General features: G+C 35.1%; 1 protein-coding gene across 1 annotated transcript; it reads left to right on the top strand.

The window, feature by feature from the left end:
- The first annotated feature begins 323 nt into the window (after positions 1–323).
- Positions 324–9,050, top strand: LOC132552722 (toll-interacting protein B-like). The gene is made up of 7 exons (XM_060216915.1): positions 324–412; positions 1,495–1,665; positions 2,499–2,632; positions 3,580–3,628; positions 4,201–4,353; positions 4,720–4,810; positions 5,782–9,050. Exons 1-7 carry the CDS (start codon positions 368–370, stop codon positions 5,994–5,996), a joined length of 858 nt encoding a protein of 285 aa, XP_060072898.1. The 5' UTR covers positions 324–367; the 3' UTR covers positions 5,997–9,050.
- The last annotated feature ends 11,820 nt before the right edge of the window (positions 9,051–20,870 follow it).

Below are 20,870 nucleotides of genomic sequence, written 5' to 3'. Positions count from 1 at the left end.
CGTCGCGACGTCGTGGACCCTGCTTTCCTGGCCCGATCCTGCCCCGACTCTGCCCGATCCTGCCTGATCCTGTAAATCGTCTAACCGTGAAATATGGAATAGTTGAAGAGACGGAACAAAATAGAATACGTTACAATTCTAAAAGATATGATTATTTCGTAAAATTGTATCCACGTTGTAACAGTATTATTTCATAATATATTTATTGATACAATATGATATAATTATGACTAAAATTTTTTGTTTGTTGTTTTTGTTTAAAAGGATTTTCTACACCGGAAACGGAAAAGGTAAACAAGAGTTAGTTACCTTTTAGGAAGCAACTCATGACAGTGCGTCATTCAAAACAATCTGCCTGATAACGAAGATGACAACAACAGATCAGCAAGCTCAGGCTAGTCGCAGGAATCAGGTTGGTGCGGCTTTTTCATTTTGTGATATGGATGCATATTTTTGTAGGGCTCTTGGTAATTTTCATTTATTTTCTATTGTGCTGTGGTTGTAAACGGAAGTCGTAAATATCTCAAACACAACATACTGAACCTAAGTTGTACGTGATTTGTTTATGTTCGAGATACAGGTGCCTGTAAACGACCCAAGCACTTATCATTGTCTGTTATAACATGTTCAATATCGAAATGATTACAGTCATATAACCAGAAGTTTGGGTATAATCCCCTCATATGGGTACGTAATATCATGCATTTGGGAAAATGCATCGCTTTTAGTAATCATTTAGGTATCCAAATGCAGGGTCATTCTCAAATAGAAACTCGTAAGGTTTGTTTAGAAATTTGCAACAAAAAGGCGTCGTCTTTTTGATATGTCCAATGTGACACTGAATATAGTTGCATAGGAAATGTTCGCTTCTGTTACATAACTTTTGTGTTCAATGACGTTTTATATAACTGAATATAATCAGCGTCAACATTTAGTGCAAATGTCATAAGCGAGCATATATTTACCTGTGTTCTATTTTCAGTCACATAATCAGTTGAGAAATACTGGAGGTGATAAAGTTTGTGATTAAAAAAACAGATGGAGCCTGCTTAACTTTTTGTGTAAACATGTACCATGTTCCTTTGGTTATTGGACCATGTAAAAATGGGATGGCCTTTTTCGTTGCCAATACTTAAAAAAGAAACTTTATATGTCTTTATTTGAGAATGACCTTGCATTTAAGTAATGAAATGATTACTAAAAATGGTAACTATCCTTCAAATGCAGGACTATGCCCAACCTTCTAAGTAATTATACAAGGTAATAATGAAATAATTCAAAATTCAAGACAGACTTCTACAAGAACACCTTTTTCTTCATGTACAGGCAGTTTTTATTGTGTACTCTACTCTTGTACAAGATATTGCATGTTGTTTAATAGTGTTTACATTGACTGAGATTTGATTCGAAGTCATTGAAGGAAAACCTTGTGATATGTATAACATTTACATGTATAAGCTTTTTTAACAGTTAAGTATCATTGCTGTGTTGTAGGTGATGGTAGGAGAATTACCAGAAGATTTCCTGCGTATGCCTTCCAGTTCTGTGCAGCAACAGGTGATAGCAGACAGCCGAGTGGCTCAGGTGCTGCAGGCCCAGCAAGCAAGAGGCTTTTCTTCTATTCCGGCCAATGTCACAGGAAGGCTAAACCTCAGCATCATTCAGGTAGTGTAGATTCATGTATCATATATAGTACATACTAGTGGAAGTAAAAATCAGTTTCATAGGAATTTCAGTAGACCCTGCAGAATTTGTTTACAGGTTTTACCTTCCTAACATGTTGTGCTTAATGCATCATGTAGATTTATATGCCTTATCAATAAGTACCTTTCCAGTGAAACAAGAGGAGACTGAAGTTTTTTCCCCCATCCATCTGTCTGTCAAAGCATCTGTGATAAAATGTTTTTGCACTTTAACAACTTTCCATCAAATTTTTACACACTTATAAAGCATCAAAAGGTTACTATTTCTATATTTAGAAAATCTTTGTCATTGTCAGTAGGAATACATCTAGAATAAAACATGGCTGCTGGTCACTTTGGTATCAATATACTGACATATCCATTAATATCGCTCTTAAGTAAGAAAACCTCAAATAAAAAAAAAGAAAAAAAATAAGTAACCAAACAAAACTCAAAAATTATATCAGAATAAAATTATATTTGTCACCCAAATTATATTCAATATAGCTTTATACTACAATCTAATGATAGTTTGTTGCATAAATATACTTCTGTCTATTGTGTAACTCAAGACTGCTCATTTTTCATGGAATGTTAAGCACATTTGAGTTATTTTGCATATTTCTTTTATTGTTACACAATATATATATTGTATATGATTAGTTTTAAATCAAGGTTTGTAGAGACATCAATGTGAATGTATATGTGACATGTTTGGACAGCTGTAAATGTTTGTTTCAGGAAGAGATGATTTTATAAGATTTTAAAAGACACTTGAAAGACAAAGAAAACATAATTGTATTATTTTTCTTTCAGGCAAAACTAGCAAAAAACTATGGTCTTACAAAGATGGATCCTTATGTAAGGGTGAGATTGGGACATTCAGTTTTTGAGACACCAACAGCATATAACGGAGCCAAGAACCCACACTGGAATAAGGAGGTTTCAGTGTAGGTATTATGTAACTCAAAAAATATATATGTATTGTTGTAGAATAATTCAGATTAAATCCTACTCTTCAGATTTTCCTCCTGAGCTTGAACACCTCAGTGATATACTAGTGTATGCTTTGCTCCTCCTTTTGACTTCAATGTACACATCATTATTCTGATACACTACAGTGTACACTTTGATACATTTTGTCCCTCGATGTTACACTTCTGTGTGAACTTCATCATTTTGATACACTTCATTGTAAAACTATGTGATACACTGCAGTGTAAAACTATGTGATACACTTCAGTGTAAAACTATGTGATACCCTGCAGTGTAAAACTATGTGATACACTTCAGTGTAAAACTATGTGATACACTGCAGTGTAAAACTATGTGATACACTTCAGTGTAAAACTATGTGATACACTGCAGTGTAAAACTATGTGATACACTATAGTGTAAAACTATGTGATACACTATAGTGTAAAACTATGTGATACACTTCAGTGTAAAACTATGTGATACACTATAGTGTAAAACTATGTGATACACTATAGTGTACATACAATTTGCTACTTTGATGTATAGGGCAGTGAATTCTGTGTTCTATGTTATAATATATGGTGTACACACCATGATACATTACCATGTACACTTAATAATCAAGATCTATGATTCCTCTTTGATGTACTACCGTGTAAACATTGTTCTTCCTTTCTAATACACTACAGATTAAACTATGTTATATTGTGATACAATACTGTGTACATCCTGTTTATATCTCTCTGATACATTCACTATACAGTACTATCTTTCTCATCAGTACCCTACATTGTAATGATAAGATAATCTAACTTCCTGGACTTTTGTTTAGGAGTTATATAGAGGTTGTTTGGATTCAGATAAAATCAAAAGTTGTTTGTGTTTTGTTCACCTGTAATGATATTGGTTTCTCTTTAAGATATCTGCCGCATGGAGTAGAAAGTATATATGTTGAAATATTTGATGAGGTAAGTAAAATAACTTTTTGGAAATTATCAGCTTGTTGTGAATCATAATTTGTCAGGCCTTTTTCTTAGGGCTCTCTGGTGCCAAATAAGAGTCCAATTCCCAATCAGATTTATTTCATGCAAAATTAGGCCAAGTTTTGGTTTTTGAATAGAGCAGGTTTTGTGAATCAGCATGTACCATATTTTATTTCTGTTTTTGATGTTCCAGTACAGTATACATTTTTTTCATATTATTGTCATAATTGATCATTTTCATTGTGAAATTATACACAGACAAGTCTATATTGTGCTAGAAATGTTAGGTGTAGTTTACAACCATTACGGGTTAATCGGGGGACGTCAGTTATTTACGTTACACACACCTGAATATAATCTTTGAGATGAGTGGTCATGAACTACAAGAATTTCTTACAATTAACTTCACAATTTAATGCAAAATACCTTCAGTGAAAATATAGAAAATAAAAACTCAGAAATAGTATACCATGTACATGTAAGTTAAACACTGGGTATTATATTACCTTTGAATGGCATTCATAATTTGTCTTTTGTTTTTTATTTTTCATCAACAGAGACAGTTCACTATGGACGACAGAATAGCATGGGCATATATTACAATACCACAGGGAGTCCTAAATGGGGACACTGGGGATAACTGGTTCCCCCTCAGTGGAAAACAAGGTGATGAGAAGGAGGGCATGATCAATTTAGTGATGACATTCACAGTAAGTAGATAATACAGACAATCTTTACACAGTCTGGATATTGAGTACATAATATTGAAGAAATTGTCATGACCTAGATATTTGCACAGTACTGAACAAACTCGTAAGGACCTAGATATTGAGTACACATTGCAGAAATCCTTGAAATGATGTAGATGTTAAGTACACAATACAGACAATTTTGTTATTGCCCTGATATTGAATGAAGTCAAATATCTTGAACATCATGTAAGAATTTGTGGGTAGGTCAGATATGTTTGAATATTTTCTTTAAACTCTTGTTTTTCAGTATGAGGCACAATATGTTGATCCGTAGAGTTTAAAGTACATTTATATTAAAACTGAATAAATAATATTTGTCTGCAGCCTCTGGAAAATCTGCCTGCCTCAGCACCCACATCATTTACCTATCAACAGCCTGTGGTTGTACCTAACATGTATTACACAAATCCTGTCGGTAAGTATTACCTAACATGTATTACACAACACCTGTTGGTAAGTATTACCTAACATGTATTACACAACACCTGTTGGTAAGTATTACCTAACATGTATTACACAACACCTGTTGGTAAGTATTACCTAACATGTATTACACAACACATGTTGGTAAGTAGCCCAACACATGTATTACACAACACCTGTTGGTAAGTATTACCTAACATGTATTACACAACACCTGTTGGTAAGTATTACCTAACATGTATTACACAACACTTGTTGGTAAGTATTATCTAACATGTATTACACAACACTTGTTGGTAAGTATTACCTAACATGTATTACACAACACCTGTTGGTAAGTATTACCTAACATGTATTACACAACACTTGTTGGTAAGTAGCCCAACACATGTATTACACAACACCTGTTGGTAAGTATTACCTAACATGTATTACACAACACCTGTTGGTAAGTATTACCTAACATGTATTACACAACACCTGTTGGAAAGTATTACCTAACATGTATTACACAACACCTGTTGGTAAGTATTATCTAACATGTATTACACAACATGTATAACACAAATAATGTTGATAAGTTGTACTTAACATGTATTACACAACACCTGTTGGTAAGTATTAACTAACATGTATTACACAACACTTGTTGGTAAGTAGTACTTAAAAAGCATTACACAAAAGCTGTTGGTGAGTAGTCTCCAATATGCATTACACAACACCTGTATGTAAGTTGTACCAAATGTGTGTTATACAACACATGTTTGAAAATAGTACCCAACATGTGTTACATAACACCTGTTTGCATGTAGTACCGAACATGTATTACACAACACTTGTTTGTAGTCTATAATTTGCAGAGGGTTTTTCTGAAACTGAACTAAGTTGGAAGAAATAATGGCAAATTTTTTTTTTCTCATATAAGATGAGGACATAGTGGTATTTTTTATGTTTATGTTGTAGTTTACCCAACACAAGGACAGCAAGTCCAACAGACCCAATCCCAGCCAACTGCTGGTCCACAACAAACACGCCCTCTGTACACAGAAGATGACCTCAAACAGGTTAAGGACATGTTTCCTAATATGGATGAGGAGGCTATTAAATCTGTCCTGGAAGCAAACCGTGGAAACAAGGACTCAACAATTAATGCATTACTACAAATGAGTGTGGAATAATTTCCTGTGCTTATCTGGAGGTGTTGTTACAGATCTATTATTTCCTAGATATGATTCCTATTTGCACTGCCATGGAAAATTTAACAGATACTCTTCCCAGCGTGGCTTATGCTAAAGGATGTGATTTTTAGTTTAAGATAAGATATTTGTGGTTTGCAAATAAGCATGCAATAGATATGTACCAAACTGCGCCATAATTACCAATAATGGGATGCAAATCAGAATCATATCTGTATAAATTCATACTAGCACTTGAATCAAGTAAAAATTAGATATTATGTGTTAAGGAATAGAAACCTAGACCCCTTTCTCATCCAAAAATCAATACTCTGGTTACTGAATTAGAAAAAATGGCAAAAAATGTTCTCTCCTGGAAGTAGAGATGACTATAGTTTTGCCATGTGTCCATCTGTCCTTCTGTCTGCTATCTTTTTTAAGTTCTGGATACTTCTTGTGTGACCTACATTTTGACCTTTGACCTACATCAAAGAAAAACTGTTTTCAGGGTTCTTTCCCGTACACTACTCTTAATCAGAATTCCATACCTGGGGTATGGGTTCACTTGCAGTGCATTCTCTGCATATAGTTTCACAATTGGTAGGGAACTGTAATTTGCTGAATTGTTTCGTATTTCAAAATTAAGGAAAATTCATTTGAGTTGATGTTGTATACGACATGTTATAAACATGAAATGCTAGCTCTGTTAAGTGTTACTAGATAACCATTTAAAATATGCTGGGATTGATTTACTAAAACAGGTTTTGATTTACTTATTCTTTGTGTACATAATAACTCGATCTGCTGCTGCAATATTGATGATATTGTGACCTTGAAACTATGAAATGGTACCTCTCAAGGTTTGAACAGTTTGGTGTGTGTATTATTGATTATGAACAGAAATTACTAAAATTAGGTTAGAATACAGAAGGACATTTCTCCATACTTTTAGAAATACTAGACATTTTTTGTGTCACCTCATTTTGTCATGGTGATTTATCAAATGGTTTGACTCATTCAATGATTTATTGTTTTATTTTGAAAAAATTTGAAGTATCAAAATATATGTTGCATACTAAGTTTTTGATATTGACAGGCAAAGTTTGTCAGCAAAGCAATATATAATGTAGAATGTATAAATTCTCTACAGCAAATCATTGGAATCAGAAACTTTCTGAGAATACTTCGTTAAAATGATAAAATCTGTAAAAATGTATATTTTGTATATATGTATATTGATTATTATCAGACCATTTCATATGGACATAGTCAATTTCATTCTGTATAGAGTAGCTTTTATAGCACATAATATACAAAGAAGGTATCTATCACACCACATCATTGGTCTTAAAAAAGCAATTATTGTTAAAGTAAAGTATGACAGAAACAGGAGGATTTCTTTGGAAAAAATATTCAAGGGCTATTTTTTTTAATACTTTTTTTGTTTTGTTTATTTTTATTAGAAAAGATAACAGACTTGACTTATATAGGCAAAGCTTGGTGAAATATGCCTTGTCAGCAGTTGTTTGACCTTAACATATTTACAAACACTTTATTTAGGTTTGTTAGTTATATAAATAATTTGTACATAAACAAAAACCAGCACTGTGTTATGTGAAATGATTTATTGACTAATAGATGTGTCCTGTCCATTTCATCAGATAAATGATCAGTAGATCGCTTTCTCTTGGACACGTCCATCTGGCCCAAGTTGCTCAAATTAATTGCTGCCACTGAAGCAAGATCTTTTGAATCATATTGACACTCCAAATATATCAGTCTGATCTGTTTAAGCAGATCTACTGATACAAAATGGTGAAGAATATCTGGTTTAAATATTATTTAAAATATTTCATCTACCACTGGTTAAATCTAATCAAGCTTTTAACAACTAGGGCCTGCATGCTGACTTTAATGGAATGATCCCATTTAATTACAGATATCTATCATGTGGGAATATTTATCAGATTGTCAGTTTATCGTGTGGAAATTGATCTTTCCAGTGTTTACAAAATTTTAAAATTATATATTAAACTGTTGATTGTTTCAAGATGATAGGATGTGAAAGGAACTTACAGTATTATTATAGTAATCATTATTTGTGATCTATGGAGAGACAGGATCATGAGTACATGAGATCATATCATGTAAGACAAGAAATATATATGTCAGATATAAATAATTATAGAAAAAAAATAGTGCTTTTAAACTATACGTGTTACAGCATGTGAGTAAGCAATATACTTGTACTTATTAAAGTATTAATTGTAAATTTGTATCTACTTAACCAAAAGATTAAATGTATGCACAGTTTACCAGGTTCTGAGTATTTAATTTATACTTTAAAGATAAAGAATATTGTACAATGCATTAACTGTATGGGTTGTGATTTTGTCAGAAAGAAATTATGTTAATGCAGGAGTTATTTCCCTTATGTAAATGAAAGTTACATTTTATCGCCATATGTTGTATCATTCTGTTAAAAGCTAGTAGGTGGCAGGTTAAGAAAAGTATGTAATTTAGCTGTATTTTTTTAAAGAAATATTACTTCCTTGCTGCTGATTGCTTTCTGTTCATTCCTTTTTTACTTTGATGTGTGTTATCAAAAACATATTAAATTTTAGTGTATAGACATCTGAATCTGAAGCAATGGGTTGAAATTTGTGTCACCTTAAGCAATCGAAAGCTATTTCAGATATCAAAGAAAAAATACAACAAAAAATGGGCAGTTTTTTCAGTTCTACTTATTTTTTTCTTAACATATGTTTTTTGTTATGTCTAACTTAAATGGATTTATAATGGTGTGCAAAATCCTAGACATGAATTAAATTGATTCCAAGTATTCCCACTCTTTTAATTAACATGCAATATCAAAGTGCTCCTATAGTGCAGAATACTATACATATGAGTGCTACACTGTAAATGTGATCCTTTTGTCCTTGTTTTTTGTGGGCTTTGAAGAGGAAATTTGTTGTGCCGTACATGTGATAATATGTGATACATTGGTTAAATAAAGTACAACTTAGAAAATATAGATAAAATTGTTATATATTAAAACGATTTTTATTTTCTTTTAAGTATTTAATGATGTAAAGTAATGTCTTGTATAAAATTTGATATGCTGTTAAAAATATGAATGTCTTGACATCGTTTCTTTTTTGGTGTTGAGAGATGCATACTTACAGTATATACAAATGCCATAGTTTGTTCACCTGTTATATTACTTAATATCATATGTATTTTGGAATTCAATTTCTTTGGAGATATCCAAGATCAAAAGTGATACTAAGTTTTCAACAGGTTTTTAGTACTAATTTCTGTCAAGCAATCAAGAAGTCATTAGTAGGAAATGTTACATGTAAATGATATTTAACACTTCAGTGTTATACAGAGCATATAACTGTAACGAAAATAGTAAGTACTACAAGCAAAATAAGATGTGACTACTTAAGTGAAGCCAGATAGCACGGATATCAGAATCATTCAATAAAAATCTGTTAATGTGTTACATGAACCAATAGATTAATGCTCCCTAAAATCTACAGCTCTGCATCTTATGTTTCCATAGTGAAAGTAGCCCACATGTTATGTAGCTATAAGGCGATGGACAATTTATGTAGTGGAAGTGTAGAGAGATGTTTGGAAGATGCAGGTCCGGCAGCCTCGGCTAGTCTGCACACTGCCATCTTACCTGTCTTCTCAAATTCACCCAAAGTCCGAAGTGTTCACCAGACTGTGGTTGCTGGTGGGAACTGTCTTCATCCTACCTCTTCAGGAAAGAGCCAGGTATGCCACCCATGCTGTCCACACTGTTTCATGAAATCTGGGTACTTTGCCCTTTTCCGCTCATTATCCTGGTAGCAACTGATCCTCTCGGGGCAACGTCAGTTCGATGTCTAAAATATGCCTTTAATCAGCAGACCCATCTCCCATGGCTGTGCCTCTTCCAGAATGTCAATGTTTCTCACTGTAGCTTCCGTCTCCTGCTCGCCTGCTTTAACAAACCATGTGAATGATGGTTTGTACATACTCCATGTTCTCTTCTACCTTTTACTTCGAAAATGTCCGGTAATTCCTGAAGCACCTGGCTCCACCGGTACCAACCCTGTGTAGATGCGGTATTGCATGCCGACACGATTTGTCCCATGGTCCCACGTTCTGTGCAAAGCTGGCACTTTGGCTTCTCCACTACTTCCCACTGGCGAAGGTTTGCTAGTGAAGATAGAGTGTCGTAAATCGACAGCACCAGGAGATTCTCATTGGTTCGTAGCGGCATAGGTCAGACCATGTAAGTTTCTGCTCTGGCAGGCTCCATATTGTCCAAGCTCCTTGCAAGCCCATTTCAGCTGTACTTGCTATCCTAGTCCATCCTCCTACTCTGTAGATTTCCCCTTGCACTACAGCTCTTTTCGCTTTTGTCAGCTGAACCATCCTTCCTCTGGAAATGAGTGTTCCCAAACTTTGCCGTCCTGGGCCAGTTGCCCAGACAATGTTCTGGTATTTGAGAGCTCCCTCGGCCTGATCCACGGATTGCAGACAACATCCTTTCTGTCCTAGTCTTGATTCTTGTGGCTCAACTTCTCTTCCTCAGAGTCTCGCAGCGTCATCCCTGGTGCCTTGAACTCCTCCGCTAGCGATGCCAACGGGAGTTGTAGTGATGATGTTTGGCTGTACTGAATATATAATAGAAAAGATGGGAAAAGGTCCCTCTTTGAAAGAAGAAATAAAACCAAACAATGGTGTGCGCCAAGATCCATCACGGATCTGTTTATAATGTTTTGGTGACAATATTCCTGGAGTCGAAGAGATACCTGGAAATCGGCAGGGTTATTTGTGTATTGAGTCACCCTATTTCTGTCAAAAAATATCATCTTACTATCGATTTCATAATTGTACAATAAGTATATATCTTCAGGTACAAGTAAACCATTCTCCCGTCAAAGGATTTTTCGCCTATAGACTAACTAACGACTAACTTGAGCTAGTGTCTGTCATTCATGATCAATTTCATTTAATTGAAGCATTCTGTCATGATTTCTGAAATATCACGGCGAGTGATATAGACTATTATGATCATGTTATATATATATGTATGTTATTTAAATAATCATGTGTATTTTAATTGCTAGTTACAATCATAGGCACCTCAGTGAGTGATCAACTCTTTTTAGGGGGTCTTGTAATTGGATCACATTAGACGGTCCTACAAAAATGAAAGTGGTAGAAGTTATAGACACCTGAAACTTTGTTACGGTCTTAACGAGGGTAGAATCAATCAAGAAAACAAGTTCAAGAAGCCCAAGTCATGTGACTTCATCAGATAATAAAAGTAGAAATCGAGGATGTGCCCCAATTTTATGGCTTCATAAGGGAATGAAGTAGAAACCTAGTCGAGGATGCGCCCCAGATGAATGGCTTCATTAGGGAATGAAACTAACATCATGTCGAGGACACGCCCCCGCTGCGTGGATCCAACAGGGGAATGGAAATAAACATCCCACGGCATCATCAGGGAATGAAAGTAAAAATCATGTCGAGGACACGCCCCAGCAACATGGCTTCAAAAAGGAATGAAAGTTAACATCTCCAGCTTCATGGCTTCATCCGGGAATGAAGATGAATTTAGATTCAAGGGCATGCCCCTCGTACATGGCTTCATTTTTGATCGAAATTTGATTTGGATAAAGGAACACGTCCATACTTCACTGCTTACTGTGGAAATGATTGCAAGTCTCGATTCAAGGACATGTCCGCTCAGCATTTACTTCATTAGTAGAATTCATGGGGTATCTGCATGGCTTCATCAGTAGAGTTCATGAATTATCTGCATGGCCTCATCAGTAGAGGTCATGGGGTATCTGCATGGCTTCATCAATAGAGTTCATAGGTTATCTGCATGGCTTCATCAGTAGAGGTCATGGATTATCTGCATGGCTTCATCAGTAGAAGTCATGGATTATCTGCATCGCTTAATCAGTAGAGTTCATGGATTATCTGCATGGCTTAATCAGTAGAGTTCATGGATTATCTGCATGTCTTCATTAGTAGAGGTCATGGGTTATCTGCATGTCTTCATCTTTACTTAAAAATGAATGCTCAATCATAGACACGGCCTAGCTTCATGTCTCTTTAAGGTTCGAATATTAAAATCTTATGTTTATCCCTGACCAAGAAAATGTTCCAGCTTCTAGGCTTCTTGAATTGGAATGTAAATCTTGAACACGTACCAGCAGCATAGCTTCGTCAGAAATTCAAAGGTAGTCTAGAAATTTCGGCAGCTTCACATGGCTTGATTAGAAATCGAAAAGAAGATGTCAAGTCAAGAACATGTTCCAGCAACGCATGCAATTCTCTCCGATTTTCTTCCCCTTTCATTCTATTAGAGTGGATAGTGATAAGCTGTAAAAGGTTCCAAGAATACCATCAACACGGCATCGTCATAAATCGGAAATTGAACATCCAATAAAGGATACGATCCTGTTACATGGCTTTATCAGGAATCGAGAGTAAATCTAGAGCAAGGAAAAATCCCATTTATCGTATTAATGTGCACCCAAAACCGGAAAAACAAAAATACTAATAAATAAAAAAAGAAAGAAAACAACGATTTTCTTTTTCATTACGTAAAATAATACCCATAAATGCGACGTTTGACTGTTCTTTTGATATGCGTTGCCTAGATCCGAAATTATATATATAAAAAAAAAACCCAGACGCAGACAATTATAGCGTTCCGAAAGTAAAATCCAAAGTTTTTATCAATCGGACAGAAGTTTGATTTTTTAGAATATAATGTTTGAAATAATCGATGGGAAAAAAATCTGTTTTGTTGTTGTTTTTTTGTATCAATTTTCTTTTCACTCCATGAGTGTGGGAGGATGCATGTATGTTCTACAACGGAATAGACTACGTACACGAAGCCGTAACAATGCCTCACGAAGAAGCTAAAGGCTGGAATTCAACACCTAATTTCCAATGATTAGGAATGGTCCGATTGGAATCAGCATTAAACACATATCATGTGATGTCTAGGGATGTGTAGTGGGCATGCAGATAAAGGAATTATCTACCTAGGAACCTATCCCCTCAGGAAATTATAAAAAAAACACAAGAGACACAGATGGTATTCTGATAATGGATGCCAAATTTATTATCTCTGAATTTAAGTTCTAGAATTGCTAGTGAAACAAAATGGTGCAGCTAGGAATCGAGGAGGAAGATTCACTCAATCCCACGTGAATATCTCAGATAGGAAGTGAACGAGAGACGTCGGAGTCAACATCATGGGCTTGGAATATCATTTAATGAGTGGAATATTTGATCTGTTTGTTCATTTGACACCAAATTAAAGCCAGAAAATTGTACCAGATAAACACTCTCTACGCTGTCTGGCTTAAACTGTCAAATCTCTGTCATGAGCACGATACATATTTATCTGAATAAAACAACATCTGCATTACCCAAAGGATCTAGACCAAAGGTCGACATATTATTACCCATATTATGTGCATTTTCCAACTTCCTCAAAATGCTGATTTCTAAAGTTGACTATTGTACAGAGTTCCTCGCATCAAATTATATCTAATTATTAGGTCACCGGAGACAAAGTCTCATGGCGAACTATTGCGAACCCCTTTTGTCCAGTGTCGTGCGTTTTGCATCATGCGTGGTAAACTTTTAACATTTTCGACTTCTGGAAAACTCCCGAATCGATTTCAATGAAATGATACATGATTCCATGGCGTACCAAAATTGTAAATTATGTGGTCCCTGACCCACAACGGCCTTAGAGGCGGGGCCAAAAAGGTTTAAATTGACTGAAAATCTTCTTAAATCACATGTAGGGTAGAATGAAATGATCTTAATTTCATGATCCAATGTCTCAAATTACCCCCTGGTGAGGGGGTAAAGTTTTCTTTAGTTTATACAGGAAAATTACATTTTTGAGCATAATTTATCATTTTCTTTTAGAAATAGTTCAATCTTGCTTAGACTTATTAGTATAAACTGATAGTTTAATGAGATTCATACTGACCACGGCTCACCCCAAGGGTTAGGATTAGATGATAAACTGTTCCGGGATTGAAGATTTTATATAGGAAAATTCAATTTTAAGTGTAATTTCTTTTAATTCAAAGTTGGTTAGAAGCCATAGCAAAGGACAGCAGATAATGACTATTGTATTATGTTTACAAAGTTATCTTACTTTTTTTAACAAAATCATTTCTATGACATGTTACAAGCAGCATTGTGACTCAGGTGACCGTCAAGGCCCTAGGGCATCTTGTATAGTAATTTGGTCCATTACAAAAATACTTTTAAAAGTTTAAAAGTTGATGTTAAGCACAACGTTTGAATTGCAATAAAGTCAGAATGTTTTGAATCTGGTTTGAATTAAAAGAAATAAATATTCCGAAAAACAATACCTGAATATAAGCATCTGAACAAAAAGAATGTGTTATGTACAACAAATAACCACGACCTTAAATTAACCCACAGAACATGATCACAGTAATTGACAAGTACACGATATTTCCTGTCGAAATGTACACCGCAATGAACACCCATATCGCTTGTAAACAAATTCCTACATGACACACAGAAATCGCTGTACCAGACACAATATAGAAAACTTGAGTCACGAAAATACACCTAATATCATCTATCCATAACTGAAAAATGAAGCAAATCTTTAACAGAACACGTTTCATATGACATGATCAAGTTTCGATAACTCAATGTGTTCTTTGTAAAAAGCGTATACATTAATGTACGTTGTTCATTGGTCGGAATTTTGATACCGAAATATCATGTCAAGGGAACAGATTTTAATGTTAAAAGAATATTTTGACATTTTTTTATTTGAAAACTACTTAAAGATTTATTCTCATGGCTATCGGTAACACACGTCCACTATAGAGTAGTACATTCGGCGTCGGTTGTAGATAGACAGGTGTAGGATTTCATGTCAACAGGGAATAGATGCAGGTTCATGGAGAGAAATAAACAAATTTTCGGCATGAATCGTCAACAACTTTGGTTAACTATCAGTCTTTACAAGCCGTCCTTGTCCACTCTTTGTCTTTGCGTTTATATTGTCTATAGTTTTATATCTGAAACTTGCTATTAAATTCTGGAGAGGAATTGATATCAGCTGCTAGCTCGTTTTTTTAAGTCTCCTTTTATACTCTGTATTTATATTTGTATTTAAGATGTGTAAATGGTGGAAATAAATTATTGTTTAATTCATGTATTGTGGTATATTGCCAGCAGCCATATTGTTCTCTTTTGCGTATGAAAAAAATTAAAGGAGACAAAATGCACATTCAAAAAGACCATGTATCCTTAGGATTCGAAATTGTGCCCTGTGAACCACAATCTGTGGAAAGATATAAAATGATTATGATGAAATAGATGCGGAGAACTCTTGCATGTTTCGTACCGGAAGTTCCTATGCCAGTAACATTAAGTAGTATTTCTTAACTCGTCTGTGGATTTTTCGCTGTTTCCACAAACCTGTTTTGTCAACTCAAAATTGTATGACTTTAGGAACTCTAATATAGACACCATGAGACATCAATATACACAATGTATACGATGACTATCAATCCGAGTCTAGGGGTCATGAGAGATAACAGTTGTATTTCCCGCTCGTTGAATTTTCAGTTTTCAGACAAAAGATACACCATGACAACCAAATTGCCAAAGGACTGGTACTTGGTGACTGAAATTGAATACAACCTAACATATAAAACTAACATCAAACGCTGATGTTAGTAATTGCGTGTATATCATATTACAAATAAGATTAAAACCGACAGACTTATGCAGTAAATGATGGGTATTTTTATCCCGTCATTAAAATCGTAACCCTAACCGCGCCCGTGCTCACGCACGTGTAATCATATATACGTCCACTGAACGCTGGATATTAGAATTAGGAATTCGACTGAAGGTGATATGTAACGGAACTCAATACTGATCACGTCTTTGCGTATCCGAATATCCAGAGATTGTGGACACTTTAAATAGCCTTTAATGTGTTGAAACCCAACGCCAATCCACGGATACACTGGGTATTGAAGAACCATCGTTGAGAACTCGATATTCCGTACTTTGAGGAACACAGTTAGGTATCAGGATTGTAAGGTATTGACCTAACCATATGCGGAAATTATTGTTTGTTACAGGACAAAACCAGTGGAGAAACGTAATATGTTTTACTTGTATTTCGTTCTAATGACGTGTAAACTCAGTCGCTAGAACACTGCCACCCCTGTATCCTGTTGGAGTGGTGTATAAGTCAGTATCAGCTGAGTTTTTACATTTGTGCTTTATAGATATGTACATCACACGAGCTACATAGATATATACATCACACGAGCTACATAGATATATACATCACACGATCAACAGATATATATACATCACTCAAGCTACAGACATATATACATCACACGAACTTCAGACATATATACATCACACAAGCTACAGACATATCTACATCACACGAGCTACAGACATATATACATCACACGAGCTACAGACATATCTACATCATACGAGCTACAGACATATATACATCACACGAGCTACAGACATTATATACATCACACGAGCTACAGACATTATATACATCACACGAGCTACAGACATTATATACATCACACAAGCTACAGACATATCTACAACACACGAGCTACAGACATTATATACATCACACGAGCTACAGACATTATATACATCACACAAGCTACAGACATATCTACAACACACGAGCTACAGACATATATACATAATGTACATCACACAAGCTACAGACATATATACATTCTACGAGCTACAGACATATATACATCACATGAGCTACAGTCATTATATACATCACACAAGCTACAGACATTATATACATCACACAAGCTACAGACATTATATACATCACACGAGCTACAGACATTATATACATCACACGAGCTACAGACATTATATACATCAAACAAGCTACAGACATATCTACAACACACGAGCTACAGACATAGATACATAATGTACATCACACAAGCTACAGACATATATACATTCCCTGAGCTACAGACATATTTACATCACACGAGCTAAAGAGATATATACATCACACGAGCTACAGACATATCTACATCACACGAGCTACAGACATATATACATCACACGAGCTACAGACATATCTACATCATACGAGCTACAGACATATATACATCACACGAGCTACAGACATTATATACATCACACGAGCTACAGACATTATATACATCACACGAGCTACAGACATTATATACATCACACGAGCTACAGACATTATATACATCACACAAGCTACAGACATATCTACAACACACGAGCTACAGACATATATACATAATGTACATCACACAAGCTACAGACATATATACATTCTACGAGCTACAGACATATATACATCACATGAGCTACAGTCATTATATACATCACACAAGCTACAGACATTATATACATCACACAAGCTACAGACATTATATACATCACACGAGCTACAGACATTATATACATCACACGAGCTACAGACATTATATACATCACACAAGCTACAGACATATCTACAACACACGAGCTACAGACATAGATACATAATGTACATCACACAAGCTACAGACATATATACATTCCCTGAGCTACAGACATATTTACATCACACGAGCTAAAGAGATATATACATCACACGATCTACATACATATTCTACATCACACGAACTGCAAACATATCTTCATCACACTAGCTACGGATATATCTACATCACACGAGCTGCAGACAGACATACATACATCACATTAGCTAAAGACATATATACATTATACAAGCTACAGACATTATATACATCACACAAGCTACAGACATATCTACAACACACGAGCTACAGACATATATACATAATGTACATCACACAAGCTACAGACATATATACATCAGGAAAGCTACAGACATAATATACACCACACGATCTACATACATATTTACATCATGCAAGCTAAAGCGCATTTACTTCACTCAAACCAAAAATAGATATACCTCTAACAAGCCATAGATATATAGACATCACACAAGCCATAGATATATAGACATCACACAAGCCATAGATATATAGACATCACACAAGCCATAGATATATAGACATCACACAAGCCATAGATATATAGACATCACACAAGCCATAGCTATATAGACATCACACAAGCCATAGATATATAGACATCACACAAGCCATAGATATATAGACATCACACAAGTCACAGACATATTTACATCACAAAAGCCATATATATATATAGACATCACACAAGTCACAGACATATATTTACATCATACAAGCCATAGATATATAGACATTACACAAGCCATAGATATATAGACATCACACAAGCCATAGATATATAGACATTACACAAGCCATAGATATATAGACATCACATAAGCCATAGATATATAGACATCACACAAGCCATAGATATATAGACATCACACAAGCCATAGATATATAGACATCACTCAAGCCATAGATATATAGACATCACACAAGTCACAGACATATTTACATCATACAAGCTACAGACATATCTACAACACGCGAGCTACAGACATTATATAGATCACACGAGCTACAGACATATATACATCACACGAGCTACAGACATATAGACATCACACAAGTCACAGACATATTTACATCACAAAAGCTAAAGACACGTTTACATCACACGAGCTACAGACATATATACATCATACAAGCTATAGACATATCTACAACACACGAGCTACAGACATTATATAGATCACACGAGCTATAGACATGATATACATCACACGAGCTACAGACATATCGACAACACACGAGCTACAGACATATGTACATCACAATAGCTACACACATATATACATCACAGGCTACAGACATATATACATCACACAAGTCACACACATATTTACATTAAAAAAGCCAGACACTTTACATCACAAGAGCTACAGAGATATATACATCACACAAGCTTCTGGCATATATACATCACACAAGCTACACACAAATATACATTCCACGAGCTTCAGACATATATACATCACACGAGCTACACACATCTATACATCACACGAGCTACACACATATATACATTCCACGAGCTTCAGACATATATACATCACACGAGCTACACACATATATACATCACACGAGCTACACACATATCTACATCACACGAGCTACACACACATATACATCACACGAGCTACAGAGATATATACATCACACGAGCTACAGACATATAGACATCACACAAGTCAGAGACATATTTACATCACAAAAGCCATATATATATATAGACATCACACAAGTCACAGACATATTTACATCATACAAGCTACAGACATATCTACAACACGCGAGCTACAGACATTATATAGATCACACGAGCTACAGACATATATACATCACACGAGCTACAGACATATAGACATCACACAAGTCACAGACATATTTACATCACAAAAGCCATATATATATATAGACACCACACAAGTCACAGACATATTTACATCATACAAGCCATAGATATATAGACATTACACAAGCCATAAATATATAGACATCACACAAGCCATAGATATATAGACATCACACAAGCCATAGATATATAGACATCACACAAGCCATAGATATATAGACATCACACAAGCCATAGATATATAGACATCACACAAGCCATAGATATATAGACATCACTCAAGCCATAGATATATAGACATCACACAAGTCACAGACATATTTACATCACCAAAACCATATATATATAGACATCACACAAGTCACAGACATATTTACATCATACAAGCTACAGACATATCTACAACACGCGAGCTACAGACATTATATAGATCACACGAGCTACAGACATATATACATCACACGAGCTACAGACATATAGACATCACACAAGTCACAGACATATTTACATCACAAAAGCTAAAGACACGTTTACATCACACGAGCTACAGACATATATACATCACAATAGCTACACACATATATACATCACAGGCTACAGACATAAATACATCACACAAGTCACACACATATTTACATTACAAAAGCCAGACACTTTACATCACAAGAGCTACAGAGATATATACATCACACAAGCTTCTGGCATATATACATCACACAAGCTACACACAAATATACATTCCACGAGCTTCAGACATATATACATCACACGAGCTACACACATATACATCACACAAGCTTCTGGCATATATACATCACACGAGCTACACACATATATACATTCCACGAGCTTCAGACATATATACATCACACGAGCTACACACATATATACATCACACGAGCTACACACATATCTACATCACACGAGCTACACACACATATACATCACACGAGCTACAGAGATATATACATCACGCAAGCTTCAGACATATATACATCACACGAGCTACACACATATATACATCACACAAGCTTCTGGCATATATACATCACACGAGCTACACACATATATACATTCCACGAGCTTCAGACATATATACATCACACGAGCTACACACATATATACATCACACGAGCTACACACATATCTACATCACACGAGCTACACACACATATACATCACACGAGCTACAGAGATATATACATCACACGAGCTGCAGACATATTTGCATTACACAAGCTACAGACATTTCAACATCACACAAGCTAAAGCGCATTTACTTCACACAAGTCATAGATATATATACAATAATGTACATCCCACAATTCACAGACATATTTACATCACATGAGCAAAATTTACATTTAATTC

This window comes from Ylistrum balloti, unplaced genomic scaffold, assembly GCF_031769215.1.
Source record: "Ylistrum balloti isolate Yb309-2 unplaced genomic scaffold, AGI_CSIRO_Ybal_v1 Utg370274, whole genome shotgun sequence".
Taxonomy (NCBI): domain Eukaryota; kingdom Metazoa; phylum Mollusca; class Bivalvia; order Pectinida; family Pectinidae; genus Ylistrum; species Ylistrum balloti.
This window is presented reverse-complemented; position numbering and strand designations above follow the sequence as displayed.

What these genes read in the sequence shown, in the direction of transcription:
- LOC132552722 (XM_060216915.1), top strand. Translation starts at nt 368, where the DNA reads ATGACAACAACAGATCAGCAAGCTCAGGCTAGTCGCAGGAATCAG. An exon ending in TGGAATAAGGAGGTTTCAGT is followed by an intron (nt 2,633 to 3,579) that starts GTAGGTATTATG and finishes TTTCTCTTTAAG; the next exon opens with ATATCTGCCGCATGGAGTAG. An exon ending in GTATTACACAAATCCTGTCG is followed by an intron (nt 4,811 to 5,781) that starts GTAAGTATTACC and finishes TTTATGTTGTAG; the next exon opens with TTTACCCAACACAAGGACAG.